General features: G+C 49.3%; 4 protein-coding genes and 1 pseudogene across 9 annotated transcripts; 2 read left to right on the forward strand and 3 right to left on the reverse strand.

Annotated features, from left to right (window-relative positions):
• On the reverse strand, nucleotides 1-6,043 carry LOC117841531 (uncharacterized). 2 transcript variants are annotated; one of them, XM_034721929.2, is made up of 12 exons: nucleotides 5,554-6,043; nucleotides 5,188-5,286; nucleotides 4,674-5,110; nucleotides 4,360-4,561; nucleotides 4,099-4,266; nucleotides 3,109-3,209; nucleotides 2,950-3,002; nucleotides 2,818-2,861; nucleotides 2,309-2,710; nucleotides 951-1,048; nucleotides 749-856; nucleotides 1-560 (listed from the first exon to the last, which is right to left on the reverse strand). In XM_034721929.2, exons 1-7 carry the CDS (start codon nucleotides 5,719-5,721, stop codon nucleotides 2,984-2,986), a joined length of 1,194 nt encoding a protein of 397 aa, XP_034577820.1. In that variant the 5' UTR covers nucleotides 5,722-6,043; the 3' UTR covers nucleotides 1-560; nucleotides 749-856; nucleotides 951-1,048; nucleotides 2,309-2,710; nucleotides 2,818-2,861; nucleotides 2,950-2,983. The 2 variants fall into 2 exon arrangements, with proteins under 2 accessions (XP_034577820.1, XP_034577817.1); XM_034721926.2 differs by having other exon boundaries at nucleotides 2,950-3,018; nucleotides 5,554-6,040.
• A 181-nt stretch (nucleotides 6,044-6,224) lies between these two features.
• On the forward strand, nucleotides 6,225-8,704 carry LOC117841533 (large ribosomal subunit protein uL14x/uL14z/uL14y). Its single transcript, XM_034721931.2, has 4 exons — nucleotides 6,225-6,370; nucleotides 7,178-7,462; nucleotides 8,206-8,247; nucleotides 8,407-8,704. Exons 1-4 carry the CDS (start codon nucleotides 6,358-6,360, stop codon nucleotides 8,487-8,489), a joined length of 423 nt encoding a protein of 140 aa, XP_034577822.1. The 5' UTR covers nucleotides 6,225-6,357; the 3' UTR covers nucleotides 8,490-8,704.
• An 8,290-nt stretch (nucleotides 8,705-16,994) lies between these two features.
• LOC140220542 (uncharacterized) lies at nucleotides 16,995-18,640 on the reverse strand (annotated as a pseudogene).
• Nucleotides 18,613-20,420, forward strand: LOC117841536 (uncharacterized). Its single transcript, XM_034721934.2, has 2 exons — nucleotides 18,613-19,461; nucleotides 19,566-20,420. Exons 1-2 carry the CDS (start codon nucleotides 18,725-18,727, stop codon nucleotides 20,011-20,013), a joined length of 1,185 nt encoding a protein of 394 aa, XP_034577825.1. The 5' UTR covers nucleotides 18,613-18,724; the 3' UTR covers nucleotides 20,014-20,420.
• LOC117841539 (nicotinamide/nicotinic acid mononucleotide adenylyltransferase) lies at nucleotides 20,023-23,250 on the reverse strand. 5 transcript variants are annotated; one of them, XM_034721938.2, is made up of 11 exons: nucleotides 23,144-23,250; nucleotides 22,514-22,687; nucleotides 22,344-22,426; nucleotides 22,145-22,230; nucleotides 21,970-22,053; nucleotides 21,766-21,850; nucleotides 21,583-21,662; nucleotides 21,346-21,447; nucleotides 21,192-21,250; nucleotides 20,960-21,091; nucleotides 20,549-20,844 (listed from the first exon to the last, which is right to left on the reverse strand). In XM_034721938.2, the coding sequence occupies exons 2-10, from the start codon at nucleotides 22,573-22,575 to the stop codon at nucleotides 20,977-20,979; spliced, it is 756 nt and encodes a 251-aa protein (XP_034577829.1). In that variant the 5' UTR covers nucleotides 22,576-22,687; nucleotides 23,144-23,250; the 3' UTR covers nucleotides 20,549-20,844; nucleotides 20,960-20,976. The 5 variants fall into 5 exon arrangements, with proteins under 5 accessions (XP_034577832.1, XP_034577829.1, XP_034577827.1 ...); XM_034721936.2 differs by having other exon boundaries at nucleotides 22,514-22,761; nucleotides 23,144-23,240; XM_034721940.2 differs by having other exon boundaries at nucleotides 23,113-23,225.
• Between the last annotated feature and the right edge of the window lie 93 nt (nucleotides 23,251-23,343).

Genomic DNA, 23,343 nt, shown 5'->3' on the forward strand with positions numbered 1-23,343 from the left:
TGGTTCCAAATATGCACCAAATGATAAAGTTCCAGTCCATAAATCAACATTTCAACAGACATGAAACTATAAAACCAACATTGAATCCCAAAGTAATTGATATTGAAAAGGAACATTGCCCTAATTTTTTTAAAAAAAGGACCATTAAGCAAGCTGAAATTCTCTGCTCCTCAGTCCTCACTGAAACTACACATAGCAGCATTTCTTACTCGCAAGCATCTTTACTGGAACAAGTTGCATTGTGTAATAAGAGGCACTTGGTGATGGTGATGATAAGCACAGGACGGCACAGTCCGTGGGAAGAGCATAAGCAACTGCATGGTCAACTGTGCATCAAGGTCAGCTGCAGTAGTTGAGCCTCTGGCGTAGACAGGGTGGAGCAGATGACCAGCCATAAGGTCAGCATGAACCCATTTCCTGCCAGTGAGCTTGTTGTGCTCGAACCGCACATGGCCTTCCTTCAGGCAGAAGAGAGTGTGATCTTTGCCCATGCTGACATAGTTCCCAGGGTGGAAACGCGTTCCTCTTTGGCGAACAATTATGTTTCCTGGTTCCACTTTCTGGGAAATTAACACAAATGCACGCCATCAGTTAACAGACTAATAGCCTCAGATCAATTCCAATGTACCAAAGTTATTCTGAAAATGAGTATCACTATTATGGCATCTAAAGGCTCCAAATAGTAGCAACTTTGATGCAATTATGGAGTAAAAATTAATAGACGTCATATGTATACAAAAGGGTGTACCTTTGACACCCAAATACTTGGGATTGGAATCACGGCCATTTTTTGTTGATCCAGCAGTCTTCTTGGTGGCCCAGGGTCTAAACACCAAGCTCATTGCTCCAGAAGATTCTGGAATCAGGCATATCTCAGGCAGGTAAAATAATTGTTCAGATTCAGAATAGAAGAAAAGTACAAGTTACACCAACTGCACACATGTTATCACCTGCTGCGCAAGCATACACTGAAGCATTGGAGATCAGCTCTTTGACATTCACTCTCCTGAAAACCGATGAGAAAGCCATTATGCTTGCCACAAATCACCTGCAGTCATCAATTATTCTGTTAAACTAGTCTGTACACTAATATGGCAGTATCAGATAAGAAATCTACATACAGCCAGGCATCGTCAGATTTCAAACTTTGTTAGCTGCAGTCTTTTTGGTGCTTTGGTTTTAGTATTTTATCAAGCGAAGTCTCAGCCTGTAATGTCAAACTAGGTTTCCCACTTAACTATAATAGATTGATCCTTAGTAGTTCTCCTTTTTATTGTTTTTCATTTGCACACTTTTTTTCCGTCAGAAAAAGTAGATGCAGTAAGCAAGGCATTCAAAACATTAAGCATAGTGAGAAAAAGCAAAGATGATTGCATTCTACCTTCCATTTGGCTAAGAAAGGAACAACAAATTACTGAATCATAAGCTCCTGAATAATAAATTATTCATAATATGTCTGTAAAAGACTGGACTGGTAGTTTTTTTTAAAAAAAAATGAGATTACAGTTTCTTTCAATACTGGACCTTGTTAGGATGACCGAGTAGTACAAAGTTATAACATATTTTGAACAAGAGTGGCAGAAAAATAATAAATACTAGTTCATAGTAATTTTGGCATACATCTTAATGAACAATAATACGACATAGAGGTAGATGCAATGTCAGGAACTGCTTGAAGGCTGCAGCCTATAGTGATGCATTTTGTACTGAAAGTTCTCAACTAGTGCTAAATCTGCAAAGGATTTATCCATACAGGACGATAGCTTTTGCTAGGACAGGTCTGCAAGTTTTATTTTGTAAATGTTAAATATTTTCTTATTCTTGATCTTTCGTAGTAAAATGAAATCCAGTTTGTGCAAAAACAAAATATTAATAATAAATACATAAATGAACCATTAGAAGCTTTCGTTTCTTGAAACATTCCATCATGGCTGCATTTCAGTAGCTTCCTTCAGGCATGATTAGTCAATGAAATTGGTTAACATGTTATTGCTTTTCGCTCTTTAATTGCAAGCAATGGTAGTTCCTGAATTGGTTCTAATTTTGAATACTTTTCCTAATATAGCTGCTCAAAATGTCCAAAACTACACATACAGCTCAGGGTCCTTTCATTTATGTATTTAATATTTAGTTTTTGCACAAACTGGATTTCATTTTACTACGAAAGATCAAGAATAAGAATGGTGGTAGAAAACAATGTTTAATGAGTGCAATTACGTAACATAATGTTTTGTGGCATTGATGAACTAATAATCATGTCAAATAGAACAGACTCATATGCATCAAAAGCATATTTAAAATTTATTACCCGAATATGTAAGCAATCACCCGGGTTAACATGGAATGAAACTAGTAGCAATCTTTCATAACTTGTCATCTTGGAGACGAAAAAGAGGAGCAAGAACTCCTTCAATCCCCAGAATTACATATATGCAATAGTCATAATCAATATCTCTTTCAGATCAACTGTTTCCATCAAGCAGAAAGGTGGAAACAATTGATGTTCTGCTGTTCAGCCAAACACGGCCACACATGTAAAATACCGTTTGCAGTGAGCCTGGAAATCAGTCACTCATTTCTATCAGACTTGCCGTTCATATTGCTAGTATTTCAGTAGTCTTGAATTATAACTACTGTCACTATGGAACCGTTAGATGAGGTTGTTGAATATGGAATGTGTAGAGACATCGAATCCTCTCAGTAATGTCACCTGGAAGGAAGGAAAATAAGCTTTGGTTTAGATGAATTCGGAGCACTTGAGTGCTTATTTCACTTGAAATCCGAGCAAGGAGCAGCTGCAACTGCGAAATTACGTACAGTTATGATGCTGATCTATTCCATTTCCTCTGCAGCAACACTTTCTGAAAAACAGTCAACATTAGCACATAAGAACGAACACATGAATTGGAAATGTGACATCTTGCACGAACTCAGTTCTTAATAGCATACCGATCCGCAGGAGCAGCTCCATGAAATTGTTTATCTATTTGAGCAAGGTATATCTGGAACAAGGTTGACCTATAAGATCCATTACAACATCGAACTACTGTTAAAATGATCACAAAAATAAACTTAAAGGCCATCCCATAAGGTAAGAAGTAAGCTCACCGTGGTGGTATTGCTGCGGCGATAAGAACTGGAGGTAGAAGCCATAATGTGGATGGTTTACTCTGTAATGACTTACTTGCATACTCAATAATATACTTTTCCTGTAAGTTCAAAGCTTTGGATAAAGATATGTTCTTTTGAAATAAGATACTAATGGCTTTGAGAAAACAAAAAATCTAGATATCAATAATTAACAATTCACGCCCTATTGCTAATATATGGCCTGTTACACATTTTTATTTCCTGAGAGATCTCTAAAAGCCATATTAATTATAACTAATAGAACTATAATGCAGACAATTCTAAAGAAAATTTTCTACATTAAACATATCAGAAGGCCCTAGATAGTGTGACAATTTTTTTATCATCTGATTATGACATTAAGTGTTGCAAAGCGAGGGCATATGGTAGTCAAATGAAGATAAAAATAATACGGTATCAAAAGGTAAATATTAGCATATAAATCTTTGGAACTGATTCCAGCACTGTTTTAATACAAAAAACACTTGTAAGTCAAACTAGACCAACGGTAGTATGAAGAGTTAGTAGTTTTCACTTTTCACTATTTTATTTACCATTGTTGAATGTAGAATAAGGACTGACATTAGCAGCTCTCATCAAAGAATGGTTTTGTTTCAGTTTCCCCTCACGTGTTAAAGCACGGTTCCAATAACTGCACTGAACTGATTTAGTCTACTTGTACATCGTACTCATTACAAGCTCTGGGAGAGGAGTGTGTTCAAAGGCCCACCCCAGATTTCAGTCACACAAGCATCCTTGATAGTTGGCACAGACACATTACAGTGGTCATTGTTTAGGTGAACCTTTCTGAACTTATTTCTTAAGTTGTGCAGCTATGTACTGGGTTAAGAGGGGTACAATCCCTACATTTCAAAAAGGCTCTCAGTGAACTTAACGTTTCCAATTTCCAAAATATAAGAATATTTGGCACAACCTAGCAACACGACATAAAATCAAAATAGGAAGAACCTCCAAGTCAAGAAATCTGTCTTGGCATTTGTCCGGAGAAGCTCCCTGAAGCAACTGATGCAGATCAGTGTACTGCTTGGATATAGGAATGAAACAGAAAGTGTGTGACATGAAGCCCTCTATCAATGGATTCCATTGCCTTGAAATCAAACCCAGAAAGCATAGCTCCTACAAAGGCAATGCATACATGTTGATGTGACAATGTATAACGCTTATGTACCAAAAGTGTCTACAATCCAAGGACAGACCATAAATAGTTACCATGGTTTCGGCAAGACCATTTTGACAAGATTCTTCAATACTTTTTAAGGGCTCAAACACTTTCATCCACTGCTCTTTGGGAGCTTTAAAAATCAAACTAGCTCCAGACAAAATCCGAATGGTTCTCTCATCAAGCAGATATGACAAGCACTTTGCTCTCCATTGCTTCCACATGAGAAACTCGTCAATCATTTGCGGCGTTCTGCGTAATGATAATTTTGAATGAGTTCGAACAGTGGCATGCTCTGATGTAAAATAAAGGCACAGAACTGTAGATTAACAAGACAAGCAATATATAGTACGTGAATGTTTACTTCAGAATTGCTGGGGTGCATGTCTTATTACTAGCATCATCAAAGACGTTCTTTTGCACACTGTTCAGAAGTGTTCCCAGTCCTCTCTCAGCCAAACAAGAACATGATGCCGAATTCAGCCCTTCCAAAAATTCTCTAACTAGAATCCGTGAATGGCCCATGAATTCTGCATACCATTCGTCAGAACTAGCGGGAAGTCTGATGTCACAAGCATTCCTAGTCTGCGTAAATGAAGAATTCATAACCAATATTGACTCAGCATATTCTTGGCATGCATTGGGCACACCACTAGCACAAATGCCGTCAATATCCATCTCAACAACTGCTTCAAGAAGAGCACCAAAATTTTGCACACTCATTGCTTTTGCTTTCAGAAAATGTCGTATAACCAATACCCTTGCCTTGGAAAGGGTTTCCGACCGCATACCAGCAAGACCCTGCACATAGAAAAGAGCATCACTACAAGCAAAACCCCCTGAATCAACACATATACCATACAGTTTTGGAGAAGCACCTTCGGGAACTCTGGGCTTGAAGTGAGCTCAACGAGTGCTGCATCGAGTTCTCCTGCAGAATCCTCGTAATGTCCCGATTCACGCAGGTCCTTGAAAACCTGAACACAGTGTATGCACAATTGAGCAACTCGGGAGAAATATCTCGGACGCACTGATTGTGCCTACTTCAAATTACATTCATCGCACAAATACTGGAAATGCATAGCACAGCATAGGTAAGCGGCACAGCGAAATGCAGGAATCTGAACTCCAAAGTACGCGAGCCACCTCTGGACGGGAAGACCTTATGGCGTCGAAGGGCACGAGCCGAAACTAGCGCACAGAGAAGTTACGACTTAAGAGAGGGATCGCCTCTGTCCACTTACCTCCTCGAAGAAGAACGCCCACCGGAAGGCCTTCTTAACCTCATCGGAGCTCCAAGTGGCGGCGGCGCCGGATGAGGTGCGACCGCCGGCGAGGACGAGGACGTCCACGAAACCCCGCACCAGGCCGAGCACCTCCTCCATGGCCACCGCCGCGTGCGCCCACCCCATTTTCCTAGCGGCCTAGCCCCTTCCTCACAATCCTCACTTCCGCAGCCCTGGGCCGCTAGAGCTCGAGAGCGGGGGGACCTCGGAGGCAGCGCAGAGGGGCCGGCCGGAGCTTGAGCGCCGACGGAGGGAGCTACGAGCGGGGCTGGTGGGCTGCGGAGGGATGTGTGGCCGGCGTTGGGGCAAGGAGGCGTGGTCGGGGAGGGAGGCGAGATCGGCGTCGGGAGCAATGGAGGTGCGGCCGGCGGGCAGGAAAGGGAGGCGCGAGCATGGGAGGAGTCGAGGAGAGAGGCGCGGGTGGGGAGGGAGGCGCGGGTGCGAGAAAAAATAGCCCCTTCCTCACAATCCTCACTTCCGCAGGGACCAATGAGCAACGAATCCTTCACCTTTCACTTTGCGTTCAGGACCCAATACTTATGTATTTTCCTTTTTGTACACGAACGCGCATGTTTTGGACCTTTCGGTTAGCACAATATACTAGCTTGTCAAGCTTGGGGACCTAAAAATGCGATTGGAAGTAATAAGGGGGTAAACAAATAAAAGTAGCAAAACCCTAAGACTCGGCACCGTATAAACGAGCCCCACCCCTTCGCCGCCGCCACTCAGCGCCGCTCGCGTTTGCTCCTCTCTGCTTCCAAGATGTCGAAGCGAGGTAAATTTCCTGCTGATTTCCGTTTCGATCTTGTGCTATATTCTCCGCTGTTTGTGCTGGTGTAGTTTCGTATGCTGGTTAGATGTTTCGATTCGATGGTTTGCAATTCTTATGCGTGAGGAGTAGATCGTCTGGTGGCAGCAGATCGGTTGTGGATTAGTTTTCTCTTGACCCTGATGCGATGATCATGTGTCAGATGCTTGGATCTGATATTCTTATGTTGGACGTTGTGCTTTATATCATAGATGCACTCCGAGATTGATTTAGGGTTATTAAATCTGTGCTTTATATCACTTCCTTTCTTATTGTTAGATCCACTCCGAGATTGGAAAATGGGAGTGTTTGTTTCTATGTTTTGATGATGCTGTTTAGAGGACTGGTGGAAGCATTGTTTAGCTTAAACCTGTATAGTTGTTGAATGTTTAGCTGATATTAATCCTTCTATGAGAATTGAGAAATTTAAGAGCACCGAACTGTATCGGTAGATGTGTTTTAGTTTTAATGTTTACTCTGCCATAGCTATAAGTATATAAGAGATTTCACATAGTGTTTTCCCGTTTCCTGTCCAAAGAGTTATTCTCTTCTTGATCTTACCATGTGATGAGTTGTTATGTGTCACATTTCTTAGTCTAGTGTGTGTACATTTCATCAATTCCTCAGGTTAGAAACTATGAGCATAGTGGTACCCATGAAGTGTGCTTTATATGTCACTTCGTTTAATATAAATCTTAGAAACTTAGTTTACACCAGATGTATTGGAGTGCTGTTGTCTAAATGTGTGCATGTTGGTGCTCTTTTGAACGACAGGACGTGGAGGTACTGCTGGTAACAAGTTCCGGATGTCACTGGGTCTACCAGTGGCAGCCACTGTGAACTGTGCTGATAACACTGGAGCCAAGAACCTGTACATCATTTCGGTGAAGGGAATCAAAGGGCGCCTTAACAGGCTTCCCTCTGCCTGTGTTGGTGACATGGTTATGGCAACTGTGAAGAAGGGAAAGCCTGACCTCAGGAAGAAGGTGATGCCAGCTGTCATTGTGAGGCAGCGCAAGCCATGGCGCCGAAAGGATGGTGTCTACATGTACTTTGAAGGTACATCTCTTATCATGTCAGGGTAGATTGACTTTGCAATGATTTAATCGTTTGAGCTATTGCATGCTTGTAAAATTTGTGACTTCTTTTCATTTGATTTTGGTTCTTTAGAATGTGCTGTCTTGTATACTGAGCTAGTGTTCTACTTTGCAATCATTTCATATTGATCAACACACTATATTTGTTGTCTGCAATACATAATTCTGAGAAGTTATTATATGAAGATTGAAATTCTCCGGAAACAATCTCAGTGCACTATATTGATAACTGGTAGTGTTGCATCGTGACATAAAGGAGTGACCTTCCAATCTGGTCATTTGTCAGGAGGAAGCATAGATGTGCACTGGCCTAAACAGCATTGTGCATTCTTCTGGTGTGCAGTGTTACCTGTCTCCTGGCACATGCTGAAGTATTAGCGGCACAATATCCAGCACTATGCATTTGTTCAGATAGTATATTTCCAGTAATTATACCTTTCTGCTGGGAGATAGTCCATTATAGATTTGAGATCAGGTTTGGATTGATAGGTACCAGCTATGCCTTGATAACTCAATTTGGTGTTATGTACTGTTGCTATGAGTTATGTTCTGAGATGATATGTTTTTGCTTTCTTTTGTGTTATGGACCTCTGTGGTTCAGCAACTTTTTATACTTTATTACATGCTGCTTTTGGTCTTTACTTTTAAAGATCACACTGACTTGTAGCGCTCATGCACTAATGTTCTGTTTATGTGATGTTTCAGACAATGCTGGAGTGATCGTGAACCCAAAGGGAGAGATGAAAGGTATAACCTTGAAAGTTCTGGTGGTTCTATATGCATGTCTAACCTGCAGTAGGAATAGTTGAAAAGGGCAGAATATTAGGAAGCTATTGTCGAATAACATTGTGCTAATTCATACTTGCTACGTGAACAGTTTGAATGATATGCATCTGCATCGTGCAGGTTCTGCCATCACTGGACCTATCGGAAAGGAGTGCGCTGATCTGTGGCCCAGGATTGCTAGCGCAGCAAATGCGATCGTCTAATGGAAGCAGCTAGTTGAAGTTTATCAGTAGCATTTCCTCATTTAAGAGAGTTCTTAGCTAGATGAGCTTTTGATGGCCCCAAAGATGTTTCGTGGATTGTGTTTGTGTTGCCGGATCGTTTTCTCTGTTAGCTTTGAAGGCAATTCTCTCGGTATCGATAAGAACCTGTTGCTTAGCCTGACATCTGACAGTTTAATCGTTTACAAGTTTTGATATGGCGTGCATCCTTGTTACTAGTGGCTTGCGCGCATGGGCGCACAATTTTGCAACAGTGCGATATGACACATAATGGACACGTCAACTTGCTAAGAGATGCATCACGCATGCACCTGGCAGCTAATGACGGATATATGTCGTAACCGGAGTACGTAGGTGCCTAAAATAGAAGTGCTTCTATCTAATAACAGTAAACTGAAGTTAACGGTGATGGAGATGAATGACGGTCTTGCAGTCTTCTTCACCGGTACACTCAGGAAGCAAGCTTCCAAAAAGTGCTTGCCTTGGCAAAATCCAAAACGATCTATAATTTGTGATCGAGGAAGGATGTGGTGATCCTGAAGAATCTAACACTTGATCGTCCAAGAGGCTAAAGCTAACAAATTCTTGATCAGCTGATGCCGGGAATCAGCTTGATGATCTCGGAAGTCGGAACATGTCATCGAGTTAAGTTGGACGAGCCAGGTTTAGAAAGGGCAGCAGGGCAGGCCAGCTCCATCCCAACGCCAGCGTCATCGGCCAGGAACCCGCTCCACGGCCACTGCTGACCGCCATGACCCAACTCTATCGCCGCCGCTGCGCCGATCGACGACAATGGCCGCCGCTCTTTGTCGGGCATGATCATCGGGTTGGCGGAGCTGGGGGCGTTGCTGCTCCCGTTACCGTTGCGGCGTTGGCGCTGCTGGTGCTTGGGCTGACGACGACGGCCGTGGCGTCCACGCCGGGGCGTAGTGGCACTCGACGCCTTAGCCCACGCGGACGCCGGGGATGAGGAAACCAGGGCTGCTGGTTGCTTCGATACTGAATTTCCAATTGCAACCAATTGTTGTAGTACATCATCTGATCATAGCATACTACTGAACAGCGGCGTGCTTCTGATGATGATCATGGTGGTGCCGTCGTCGTCTTCTCTGTTCTTGAGCCATCGAGCGTGGCCAGCAGAGCTCGAGCCGCCGAAACAGCACGCGTGCGTCAGAGGTCTGGGAAATGCTGAGGCTGCAGTGCGCCAACTAGGGCGTCATGCATGCCTTCCGAGGGCCATCAGGCGCCCGCTCGCAGTCGCCGCTCCAACTGAAGGGATGCGTTTGGCTTGTTAGGTGCGACGATTGGTGTCCTGGAAGAAGACAACCTTGCTATGGCTGCAGGTGGCGCAGCGCCATCTATGTCGGCCGCCGGGACCGAGATCAAGGATACGGAGCCGAGCAGTAGCGGCGGGAACGCGGCGCCATCGCATCGTCGGGATCAGAGTTGTGCACGAACGCGTGGTACAGGACGGCGTCGGCGAGGCCGCATCGGCGCCATGCATGGCGCGATCATCGTTGCTCGTGTTGGAGGCAGGGGGGGGCCATCCATGGACGTCGGCGGCCACCGGGAGCAAGTATGCGGTGGGAACGCGGCGGCGCTCTGGCGAGCCGAGGCGCGAACCCAGGTCGGGGGTGGACGGCATTTCATTTACCGTCCACCCCTTGGGTACCTACAGGCCGTTCGATCGGATACTTGCGGTCCAGATTCGGCAGAGTCGAAGTCTGGTCGTTTTCGGTCTCCGGAGTCGGATGGCGGAGCTCGGCGGCGACCGCGCTGCTGGTGGACGCCGCAGTGCTGCTTTCTTCAACAGCCGCGGGGAGAAGGGATGGCGTCGGCCGTCAGCGACACCCATCGACAGTCGACGCAACGTGCAAGGTCCGCCGCGTCCGGGGCCGCCAGCTGTGACCCGCTCACGGCGATAGCTACCACCCCGAAGTTACTGTTGCTCCGGCGTCAGGGAAACCTCACCTCTGCTTCGTGCGGCACGGCGGCGTCTCGCTCGCCCGGAGCGCCGCCACGCACCGGCTGACCTCGCGCCCCCTTTGCTTCCTCGCGGCGGCATCGCGGCTTCCATTGACCGGCCGGTGTCCACACGCCGTCAGCGGCTTCACTAGCTAGCTAGCCCCGCCGCAAGCACCTGCAAGCTGCATTTGCGATGGTGAATGCATCGCGTCAGATTGCTCAGCAAATCGATTTCACCTGCCATGCATGGTCCGTGGATTTCGCTTCTGAAGCTTCTGCAGGGTGCCCCTTCTCTTCCACCTGAAGAACGGATCCTGAGCCTGAACATTATTAATTTATTTTGTGCAGGCTTGAAGAACACGAGCGCTGATTCATTCTGAAACTGGACCTGAAACTAAGGTTACAGCGCACCAGCAAGAGTGAGCCTTGCCTTCCTCGCCCCTCCCAGTTCATCAGTGATGGTCGTGGGTTCTGAACTCTTGAACTAACTGAAGAAATGCATTTCGTTTGCTGGTAGCATTGTGGCTAGTGAGTACATGTACATGCTCAGAGTTCAGGACTAGATGCTAGAGCCAGCAACTGGGGCAGTCCAAGATAAAAAATATCAATCATCCCCAGAAGTTCTCATGGCTGACAAAAGCCCAAAAGGTGCAACGAACTGTTTGGGATCACTGATGGTGTATTGAGTCCACAGTATTTTTTTGTCTGGTTAATTTGAGAATTCCAATCTTTCCATGTAGTTTACGTTAATCAGCTTAAAAGTTTTTCACGTTTCACCTGAAAACTTGTGTCTGATTGGCTGAAAATGTATTGCTTGTAGCTGACTTAAAGCCATTTATTTTCAGAAGACAATAGTTGATTTAAAGCCATTTATTTTCATATCAGCCTGTCGGAACATTGTACTTGTATAATTAACTAATACTCCGTGTATTGAACTCAAGCCTAATCTACTCTACGCTGTGAAGAAATTCATCACAGGTTGGCTGTAAACTTGAACAAATTGACTAGCAATTTATCTTCATGCTTCTTCATTTCTCAAAAAAAAAACAGAAAGAAAAGGAAAATGGTGGTTGTTCTGCAATCTGCATACAGTTTCAATTGCAATGTTTTTGCTTCAAGACGTACAAGCTCCAATGAACAAAATATCGTGAGTGGAACTTAAAAACCTAGAGTTGATATACTTAACTGGGCTGTTGTATTGTCCTATAAGAATCTCTGAGTACATTCTCTGCAAGTACTGCACTTCCACAACGATCATTTGACCTTCCTTAATCTTGACAAATATGACAATGTTATATGATATCTTGCAAACATAAACATTCAGATTGCAAATTAATCACTAATTTCCTACTGTATGAAGTAAGAATCATGCTACATTTCTTGGATCAGTCCGTGCCAGGAATCAGCTTAGTTATCTGAAGTAGTCATCCAGTCAGGCTGGAGGAGCCAGGTTCAGAGAGGCCAGCAGGGCAGCAAAGCTCCATGCCAGCGCCACGCCAGCGTCATCAGCCAGGAACTCACTCCAAGGACCTCTCTCGCCGCCGCTGCGCCGACAGACGACGTTGGACGGATTTTGTCCGGCAGGGCCCTTAGGTTGCGGGAGCTGGGAGCGCTGCTGCTCGGGTTGCCGCTGCAGGTGCTTGGGCTGACGCCGCCGCCCACGCCGTCACTACCGGGGACGTGGTGACACTCGACGCCGACGCCGACGCGGACGCCGGTGATGAGGAAGCGCCGGTGGGACGCGACGTGGTCGCCGGCGGTGTGGACGGCGACGTCGCAGGGCCGGTACAGCAGGGAGCGGTCCTCTAGGCAGAAGAAGTAGCCCGTCTTCACCTGCCAACAGCTGAGCTGAACGAATGCGTTTGGCTTGTTAGCTGCGGCGATTGCTGTCCTGGAAGAAGACAGCGTCGCTGTGGCCGCAGGTGGCGCAGCACCGTCGATGTCGGCCGCCGGGAGCAAGGACATTGAGCCGAGTAGTAGCGGCGGCGCCGTGGCGAGTGAAGGCACGAAGCTGAGGCGGCGCTCGTGGAGGTCGGGGGTGGACGGTATTTCATTTACCGTCCAATACCGTCCACCCCCTCCGCCCCTCGGGTCCTGGACGCCGTTCGATCGCACATGTGCGGTCTCGATCGTACACGGTCGCTGTCTGACTTGGTCGTTTCCAGCCTCGGGACTCGGGAGCCGAGGGTCGGGTGCGTCGCGCGAGGGCAGCGACCGGCAGCGGCAGGTCTCGACGGCAGCCCCGCTGCTCGACGGCGCCGGCACTTCCGCCGCCGCGTTCTTCGGCAAACGCCCGGGCGGTGCATCGTCGACGACCCCGACGCAACCCGCAAGGACCCCGCAGTCCATGGAGCCCTGTACCATCACTGTGGCATAGTCAGGATATGTTGAAAGGTACGGTCGGGACTGCAGCTAATTTGGCACTGAATTCTGAGTTGCAACCAATTTTTTTCCCCCGAGCAGACTACCGAGCAAAGGCATACGCTTCGGAATTCCGGTGATGAAGCCATTGTCGTCTTCTCTGATCTCGACTCGTCGAGGGTGAACAGCGCCGAAAAACAGACGCGCGGCAGGGTCCCCCGATCAAGCTCTAGCCGCCGGAGCAAATTAAAACACCTTGCCTCAGCTCATCGGCGACGTCTGACCGCCGGGATCGGAGTTGTGCGTTGAACGCGTGGTACAGGTCTACAGGACGGCGTCGGCTAGGCCGCTACGGCGCCATCCGCCATGCATGGCGCGATCGTCGTGGCTCGTGGTGGAGGCAGGGGGAGGCCAATGAAGAGGGCCGCCGGGTGCCTGCGCCTCTACCTACTCGTTGACCGATGCAACCGGGCACGCCACGGACATCGTCGGCCTCCGGGAGCAACTATGCGGTGGGACGGTATTTCATTTACCGTCCAACCCTTGGGTACCTGTAAGCCGTTCGATCGGATACGTGCGGCCCATATTCGGCAGAGTCGCACTCCGACTTGGTCGTTTTCGGTCCCTGGAGTCGGATGGCGGAGCTAGGCGGTGACCGCGCTGCTCGAGGACGCCGGCAGTGCTGCTGTAAGCTTTCTTCGACAGCCGCGGGAAAGGAGACCTGCAAGGTATAGGCTCCATTGTCTTGGAGAACGACTGGACGAGGACCTACACGTTGATCCTCTGTGCGTCATCTTGCCCTAATGCCCTGTGCCATGTATTCCGCCGCGTCTGGTGCCGCCGGCGGTGACCCGCTCACGGCCGTAGCTACCACCCCAAAGTTGCTCTTGCTCCGGCGTCAGGGACACCCCCACCTCTGCTTCATGCGGCACGGCGGCGTCTCGCCCGCCCGGAGCTAGCGCCGCCACGCACCGGCTGATCTCGCGTCCCTTTACTTCCTCGTTGCGGCGTCGCGCGGCTTTCACTGGCCGGTGTTCACGCGCCGTCAGCAACTTCACTAGGCCTCTAGCTAGATTGCTAGCACCACTGCAAGTTGCTCACCAAATCGACTTCACCTGGCATGCATGGTCCGTCGATTTCGCTTCTGAAGCTTTTGCACCAGCACCCTTCTCTTCTAGCTGAAGAACGGAGCTGAACCTGAAAATTTTGTTTAGGCTGGAAGAGCAGGAAGAAGCTGGCGCCGATTCTATCTGAAACTTAACCTGAAGTTGGGGTTGCAGCGCAGCAACAAAGGCGTCATGCCTTGCCTTCCTCGCCCCTCGCAGTTCATCTGTGCCGATCGTGAGTTTTGAACTCTGAACTAACTGAAGAAATGCATTTGGCTTGCTGTTAACATGGTGGCTACTTTGTTCAGAGTTCAGGACTAGAGCAAGCAACTAGGGCAGTCCAATCTTTACATGTAGTTTACGTTACTGTAACTAGAAGTCTCATCCCTTGCGTAAAAAATGAAATGAAGTCCCATCCTCCCCTTAGAACAGTAAGTAGTCAGGTTAAAAGTTTTTGCGTTTCACCTGAAAACATGTAATAAATCACAGATTGGCTGAAAATGATTTGATCGTAGTTGACTTAAAGCCATTCATTTTGAGAAGATAATAGTTAATTTAAAGCCAGTTATTTTCGTACCAGCCTCAGTTCTTACTGAATACATACGGGGCAAAACGTACGGCCATTTCAGAATACTTACAGCAGTTTTTTTTTTATTTCGTTATCACATAGGTCTCAAATATTTGACCTTTTAAGAAATGTCCTAAAACACAAAATGTTAAATGCTCGCTCGATCTCCTTGTTCTTGGACCAATGCGCGTCTCAATTCAATGTTCCGCACCAGTTCCTGTGTTTTTGTTTCTTCTGTAGTCCATTTAGAAGTGTGTACTGTTGTGTGATTGTGTCAGCATTGATTGTGGTTCTTGGAATCATGAGGCCGCATCGACGCCACGCACGGCGCGGTCGTCGTCGGTCGTGTTGGAGTGGAGGCAGGGGGAGGTCAATGGAGAGGCCGGCCGGGTGCCTGCGCCACTACCTACTCGTTGGCCGATGCAGCCGGGCACGCCATGGACGCCGTCGGCCTCCAGGAGCAAGTATGCGGTTGGGTACCTGCAGGCCGTTCGATCGGATACGTACGGCCCAGATTCGGCAGAGTCGCAGTCTGACTTGGTCGTCTTCGGTCTCCGGAGTCGGATGGCGGAGCTCGGCGGCGACCGCGCTGCTCGAGTACGCCGGCAGTGCTGCTTTCTTCAACAGCCGCCGAGCCGCGGGGGAAGGGACGGCGTCGGCCGTCAGCGACACCCGTCTACAGTCGACGCAACCTGCGAGCCGTGTCCGGGGCCGCCGGCCGTGACCGGCTCACGGCCATAGCTACCACCCCGAAGTTGCTGTTGCTCCGGCGTCAGGGCGGCGTCTCGCTCGACCCGAGCGCCGCCACGCACACACCGGCTGATCTCACATTCTCACGTCCCTTTAGTCCTCACGGCGGCGTCGCGGCTTTCATTGACCAGCCGGTGTACACGCGCCCTCAGCGGCTTCAGTAGCTAGCTAGCCCCGCTCCAACGCTCGTGCTGCACGTATCTCCAAGTTGCATTGGCAACGGTGAGTCGGTGATCAACAGCACCGCGTCAGATTGCTCAGCAAATTGACTTCACCTGATATGCATGGTCCGTCGACTTCGCTTCTGAACCTTCTGCAGCAGCGCCCTTTGTCTCTTCTAGCTGCAGAACGGAGCCTGAACCTGAACATTTTGTGCAGTCTGGGAGAACACGGCCGGCGTTGATTCAATCTGAACTGAACCTGGAGCTGGGGATGCAGCGCGCCAACAAGGGAGTCATGCCTTCCTCGCACCTCGCAGTTCATCAGTGGCGGTCGTGAGTCCTGAACTCTGAACAAACTGAAGAAAATGCGTTTGACTCGCTTTTAGCATTGAGGTTAGTGATACATGTTCAGAGTTCAGGACTAGAGGCAGCAAATGGGGCAATCCAAGATCAAAGTATCAAATCGTCCCCAGAATGCCTCAACTTTTGGTGAGACAAATTAGTTTAACCAAAAAAGAATAGTGGAGAACACGAATCCGCTAACTGATCACCAATTCTTCATGCACCAGGCGGACTGATGTCGGTGTACCAACTCATGTTGGACAAATTTAACTATTTTTCTTCTTTTGCTTTCGAATATAGTATGGGATGAAGAACATCTCCTGAGTGCAACACATCAATATTACAACTTGTTTGTTCTGCTGTTCTAATGCCCCTGTGGTGCACTTTTGGTTCTGTCTTACCTGCTATATGCTTCCTTCAGTGAATGTCAATTTCCTGTTGCAATTACCATTTTATTTTTTTAATCATGCAGAATCTAGCATTTGATGGTTCAGGATGCTAAAGCTATCAAATCATCCGATACTACATTTCTTGTATCATCTGATGCCATTGCCAGGAATCAGCTAAATGATCTCTGACATGTCGTCATCAGTCAGGTTGGAGAGCCCAGCAGGTCTCTCGCCGCCGCTGCGCCGACCGACGACGACGACCGCACTTTGTCGGACATGATCACCGGGTCGTTGCCGGAGCTGGGAGATCTGCTGCTCCCGTTGCCGCTGCTGGTGCTTGGGCTGACGCCGTCGTCCGCGCCGTCACTGCCGGGGACGTGGTGGTACTCGACGCCGCTCCCGACGCGGACGCCGATGGGACGCGACGTGGGCGCCGGCGGTGTGAACAGCGACGGCGCAGGGCCGGCACAGCAGCGCGCGGTCCTCGCAGTCGCCGCTCCAACTGAACGAACGCGTTTGGCCTTTTAGCTACGACGATTGCTGTCCTGGAGGAAGACAGCCTCGCTGTTGCCGCAGGCGGCGCAGCACCATCGATGCCGGCCGCCGGGAGAAAGGATACGGAGCCGAATAGTAGCGGCGGGAACGCGGCGGCGCCGAGGCACGAATCTGAGGCCGCGGCGGCGCCGAGGCACGAATCTGAGGCCGCGGCGCCGCGCTCGTGGAGGTCGGGGGCCCCTTGGGTCCTGAAAGCCGTTCGATCACACATGTGCGGCCCGATCGGACACGTTCGCTGTCTGACTTGATCGTTAGGTCTCGGGAGCTGGGTGGGGGTCGGGTGCGTCGCGCGAGGACGGCGAGCGGCGGATCTCGACGGCAGCCACGCTGCTCAACGACGCCGGCAGTTCCGCCGCCGCGTTCGTCGTTCGACGAAACAGAACACTACACCAGAGTCCAAATTTATGACGTTAATAATACAAGCATGCCTCTTTGTCGATCCTAGTGAAAAGCCTATTCTGGGAAACTTCTTGGAAGCAAAGCAAGTCCCAAAATAGTTCAGAACACCGACTCGATGACAGTGCCGTTGGCAGACACGTGGCATCTCGACCTATGCTTGACCATTCGGAGTTTCGCTCTGCCACCGTTGCCATTGCCATTACCGCCGTCGCAATTGTTGCTTGCATCGCCACTGCCAGTCCTGTTGCGCTCATAGACACGCGGCACCACCTCCACGCCGGTCAAGACACCAAAAGCCCGGTCAATGAATTCATCGCCATAGTATCCAGCGGTGGTTGTAGTATGGAAGAACCTCGCGACGCAGAACCTGCCGGACCCGAGGTTGACAAGCTGAGGCTCCTGCAGCAGCTTCCAGTCCTCTGGCGGGTCGAACTCCTCCTTCCAGGTGCCTACTCGCCGTGGCCGGGAGTCCAGGTCGGAGAGGTCGGCGTCGGAGAGCTGGTGCTTGGCGGAGAGGCCAAACCAGAGACCGAGCTCCGGCACGTACTCGACCCTGCCGTACAACGGCAGCATCCACCTGCCGACGGCGCTCAACTTGCGGGTCCCCGTGTCCATGCAGTAGGTGCCAGCGCCCTCCGCCGATACCAGGATCTGGGCGCCGCCGCCGGCCACCGCGTAGGAGGTGATCTGGGGGTGGAGCTTCCTGCACGCGGGGTCGCGGACGAAAGGCGGCGGCGGCAGCGGCTGGCAAGCCCAGGACTTGAAGGACGTCGGCTTGCGTTGGCCGTAAACGTACGCCTCGAACTGGTCGCCGTCGTCGGTGTAGCTCAGTTCCATGCTGGAAGAGGAAGGTGGCGTGTGTCGGCGTCGAAGAGGAAGGTGCGCCCGGACTGGTCCGCGCAGAGCACCTTGCGGTCCGCGAGCGGGAAGCAGTGGAGCCTCCATTGGTCGTCCTCAGCTGAGGCTCGAAACGTGATGGCCGGGCGGGGAAGCCGAATCCTCTCCATCTTTGGCACCTCGCCGCCGGCCGATCCAAGCCCGTTTGGTGGTGGCGGCGGCGGCGGTCCTTGGTTGAAGAACTGATGGCACGTTAGGTCGATGCGGTGCAGCGTCCTGACGCCAGCGATGCGGCTGTCTACTATCAGATTGAGATACCGCCGCGGGAGGACCATCGACGATTTGATTCGACCGTCCCTGAACTTCAAAGTCATCGGGAAAAAAAATAGGGAAGATTCATTACGAAGGAGAGCAAAAGGAGGATTAAGGAGGAGGATACTGGCTTTGCACTAAACAGTGGAGGACGGACACGAAGAAAAGAAGCAAGAGAGGGATGGCGGCGGAAGGGCGTGGAAGATGGGCCGTAGGCGTACGTCGGGCCGTGAGTGAGCCTGGGCCAAAACAGGTAAAACAATAAGTTTCATGGGGGTACAGTTTGGACTGGATTTGTAAATAGAACTGTAAAGATTCGGGTCCGGCCCATCCAAGCTTCGCCTGATTGCCTGAACAACTCTCAGACTTCTGTGTCACAGTGTGTCTGTGTGAGCGAGCGAGCGAGCGAGAGAGAGAGGACGAGGAGAGCCCACAGCCCTCTTCCATCTCTCCGGTGGCGAAGCCATCAGCCATGTGGGCCACGCCATCTCCGCCGCTTCCCCTCCGACTCCGGCGCCCACCAGGTCCGCCGCCTCGTCCCGGTCCCTTTCTCACCCGCCACCGCAGACGGCTCAACCGCATCTCGGCCTCACAGGACCCCCTCAGCACCCTCTCCCGCCTGCTGTGGGGGCGCGCGCTGCCCCCGGCGCAGCTCGTCCTCGCCGTCCGCCACGGCTGGACCGCCGCGTGGCAGGTCCTCATGCGGCAGCTCGCGCCCTCGGACCCGGCGACCGGCGCCTTCACCCGCACGCCGTCCCGCTTCCCCGCCGTGGTGGGGACGCCCAGCTCCCGGCTTCACCTCTACGTGGGCCTCCCCTGCCCCTGGGCCCACCGCACCCTCGTCGTCCGCGCGCTCCTCGGCCTCGAGGCCCGCCTCCCGGTCTCCGTCGCCGTCCCTGGCGACGACGGCGCGTGGTCCTTCACGCCGGACAGCCCCGACGGGCTCTACGGGAAGCGCAGGCTCCGGGAGGTGTACGCCGTGCGGAGCGGCGGGTTCGAGGGCCGGGCGTCGGTGCCGCTGCTCTGGGACGCCGAGCGCCGTGAGGTGGTCTGCAACGAGAGCATCGAGATCATCAAGTTCCTCTGCGGCCTCGCGGACGCCGACGGCGGCGGCGGCGGCGGCCTCGACCTTTGGCCGTCGGAGCTGCGCCAGGACATCGACCGCTGGTACGGCGTCATCTACCCCAGCGTCAACAACGGCGTCTACAGGTACAGCAAAAACTGGATTTCTCTGCAGCATTGCCCTGATCAAGCTATCAATTTCAGCAACTGAATTCTCTGATCCTAACTGCCAATGGATTTCAACGACGCAGGTGCGGCTTTGCGCAGAGCCAGGAGGCGTACGACGCCGCGGCGAGCGAGCTGTTCGGCGCGCTGGACAGGCTGGAGGCCCACCTCGCCAGCTCCCGCTACCTGTGCGGGGACAGGCTCACCCTCGCCGACGTGTGCCTGTTCACGACGCTGATCCGGTTCGACCTCGTCTACAACACGCTGTTCCGGTGCACCAGGCGGAAGCTGGCCGAGTACCCCAGCCTCCACGCCTACACGCGCGACATCTACCAGATGCCCAGGGTCGCCGACACGTGCGACATGGAGGCTATCATGGCAGGATACTTCAAGACCCTCTTCCCCCTCAACCCCGGCGGGATCCAGCCCCTCCGGCCGGCGAGCTGCGACGGCGAGTCGCTCTTGAGGCCGCACGGCAGGGAGGCCTTGCCCTCTGCTGCTGGCACGCCGCTTGAAGCAGCTGCTGTTTCTTAACTCAGGCTATGCTATGAACAATGCTTCTGAAGAACATCAGAAAAGAGTCTGTTTTACACATGCGGACATGCCATAGTTGCCTGTTGTACCATACAATGGTGCTTCACAGGATCAGATAGCATCAGTATATCTGCAATTTGCAGATAATTACTTGGACCATGTGAGTTTGCTGGCTAATATGTTTTTAAGATCTCATTGTTTTCTCAAGATAGAATTGGTCCTGCTCAGTTCCCCAACTGTGAATTTCCATACTTCTTACAGTTACAGATCCCTGGTGTCAATGGCACACCTCTGTGAACATGTAATTTTGTAAAGCAATTCGTGAGTAAGGTGTGTAAAAAGCTGACTCTTGTAGATTAAAGGCACGTGTTCTGCCAAATATAAGTAAATGCTCGTTTACAAGGTGAGTTGGTTGTACTATTCCCCTAAGGATGTATCATAATTGTGTGCAAATAACACATATTTGATTTCTAGGCCTACATGATAGCATATACACAACAATGATTGGTTTTAGAACACAGATGCCACCGGGTAATAAGTAAAATTGAGCATCATATTGTTGTGGATGAAAATGCCATGTCATATGTAGCACTTTTGCTTCTGTATAATTTCTACTCAAGCCAAACTAACAAAGATACCAATTCTCTGAAAATTCCACAAAGTCACATTTGATGTAAGTGGTCAACCACTTTGATCAAAGTCACATTTGATTGGAACTCTTTTATTTTCTATTTCATGAAATTTCCACAACTGATCCGCGTGAACAATCCAGATGTTATCTGGAGGTAGCGTCCACAGCCCATACATGTTGGTTAAGGAGAAGACATTTAACTGCACAATAGTAAAAGCTGCATCAAACCCATGTCCCATTGCTGATTCATTGCACGAGTAACCTAAATGCATGATATATGTTACAATGTTAAAAAATAACTGCGTATCAAATTACCTCCAAACACTGATATTTCACAATCTTGCGTCACCTCCTTCAGCTTCCATAAACAGACTATGTTCTCTAATGTATTCAATCACTTCATCACAAGTAAGATATTTTATCGATAGGCATCTTTTTATGCAGTCCCTGAAATTTAGCCATAAATGGACACGTCTCAATGTTCCATAAACTGTTGTGCACATGAAGAGCATAAAATTTTCAACAAACAAATCTGTAAGATCGATACCTTACTCTGGATGAACTGATCTGATTTGGCACAATCTCATCGACCAAAATGATGTTATCCTGAAAAGGAGTTCAGAAATGATCATACACAAGCAACATCATTAAAGAAATTTACTCTGACTCCATATTAAAATCCTCAGACTAAACGTTTGTACCCTGCACTCTTGCAGTATATCACTGCCGGCTATCAATTTGCCAACATCTTTTCCTTCTCTGCGTATACATATTACACCGAAGTTCTTGCATATGGTTCTGACCTGGAAACAAAACTAGGTGTCATCAAAGCAAGTTGATCCACAAGGAAAACCAAAGTGCAACTAAAAATGACACCATAAGTTTGCAAAAGAGGTGCAAAATGTTTTTTAATTGTTAGCAAAGTTCAATATTTCTACCTGATCTGGGATCCAAACTCCTGGAGTGCTGAATGACTCAAGCAAGTCAGAACCACATAAAAGCATTACCTTCAGGCTGCCTGAAAGAAAATTCTTTGTCAGTAGATATTGAATGTAACAGTAAGGGGAAAACAAGGTCACGAGGTGCTATGTTGGAGAAAAGAATTCTCCCTATATATATACCTTGATCAGCTAAGCCATCCTTGCACAAAGAGTTTCGAATTCTCGAAAGGACGGTCAAAGTGCGCTGATAACCTTTCTGCATTGCCTATTAAGGACAAAGCATTGGCATGTATGAGTTGTTGCTGTACCCAAATTACAAATATCTGTATTATAATGGCAAAAACCAAAGGAACTTATGAGTGAGAGCATATAAGATCGAGTTACCTCCCATGGATCAACCATCACGAAAGATGAGCTTTTGCATGCAAGTTCACAAAAGCGAATCCGGTGAGCAGCCGGTAAGAGGTCCTAAACAACTTCAAATCTGAACTTAGTGAAAAGAGCAGCAATGATACAGTTTCATATGTTATTTATTTATTTGCAAAGCCACAATATATACCTTCTTCTTATACGCATCATTCACCGGAGACATGTAGCCACCCAACACACAATACCCTCGCTGCTGAAGCTCATCCTTTGCCAGCTCTACAGGAAACAGGGAGGACAAAGAGCTTCACTGCTCGATCCCAATTCCCAATCACAAACTGAAGGGGCAAAAGCACCGGATAGGCAGCAGAAATTCAAACTTTGAAGCTTACCAAACATGCGCAGGTGCATGTAGGTGGGAGGATTGAAGCTCCCGGTGGCCACGAGCACGACGCCACCTCGGGTTCCTCCGTCCCTGCCGCATCAGAGAATCCGGGAATCAGATGACAGACGAGTCCATCCACCACGCGATCGAAACAAACAAAGGCCAGATTTTTGCTACCTGCTCGGTTCAATGGATAGCTTCTCCGTCGGGAGAGGCACGTCCACTCCCACCACCTCCATCGCCGGAGAGAGGGTAGTAGGCGGCGCTCGCCGTGCCCCGTGCGGTGCTCCGGTGGGAGGAGAATCTTGTCGGCTCTGGCCCTATTCTCTTTCTTTTCTTTTTCTGGCTTACCTGGGTAGCAGGCTAGAATACAATGTAGCCGGGTGTCTCGCAAATGCTGATTATTTTTAATAACCTGAACACCTCTAAGATTGATAATAGCATTTTTTAATACGAGAAAAGATAACAATTCTAATATCTTTTGAATTTATTAAATAGAAATTGCATTATAATAATATGAAATTCATATGATAGCTCGATCTAGTATGGAAACATTAGTGATGGGCAGAATAATGGATTATTGTACCGTTAAACATAAATCTTCAATTTTGTATACTGCCCAGGAAACTAGTACTATCCATTTGATTTTACCAAGAGCAGCAATTAACCAAGAACTACTGCTATGCATCGAAGCAATTAAACTTGTTGCGAGCCTGTGCCTATTTGTTTGAAAGTACTGCATCTGTCCAGACCAAGCTACAGATAGCAGCAATTACAGGGAAGAGGGAGCTCGATTGGAGGGCGGACCGGAGCAGCCCTGCAGGGGCCGGAGACAGCAGGGCGCAGATCTTGGCGGCCCAGCGGAGGGCAGGGAGGCGGCGGCGGGCGTGGATGGAGGCGGCGGCGGGCGTGGAGCCAGGAGGTGTCGGTGGAAAGGGGCTCTTACTTGTGTTATTGTGGGCTTTCATGGGCCGCGGCCTGTTAGTCACGGAATAGAAGGCCCATAG

Source organism: Setaria viridis, chromosome 1 (assembly GCF_005286985.2).
Source record: "Setaria viridis chromosome 1, Setaria_viridis_v4.0, whole genome shotgun sequence".
Lineage (NCBI taxonomy): Eukaryota > Viridiplantae > Streptophyta > Magnoliopsida > Poales > Poaceae > Setaria > Setaria viridis.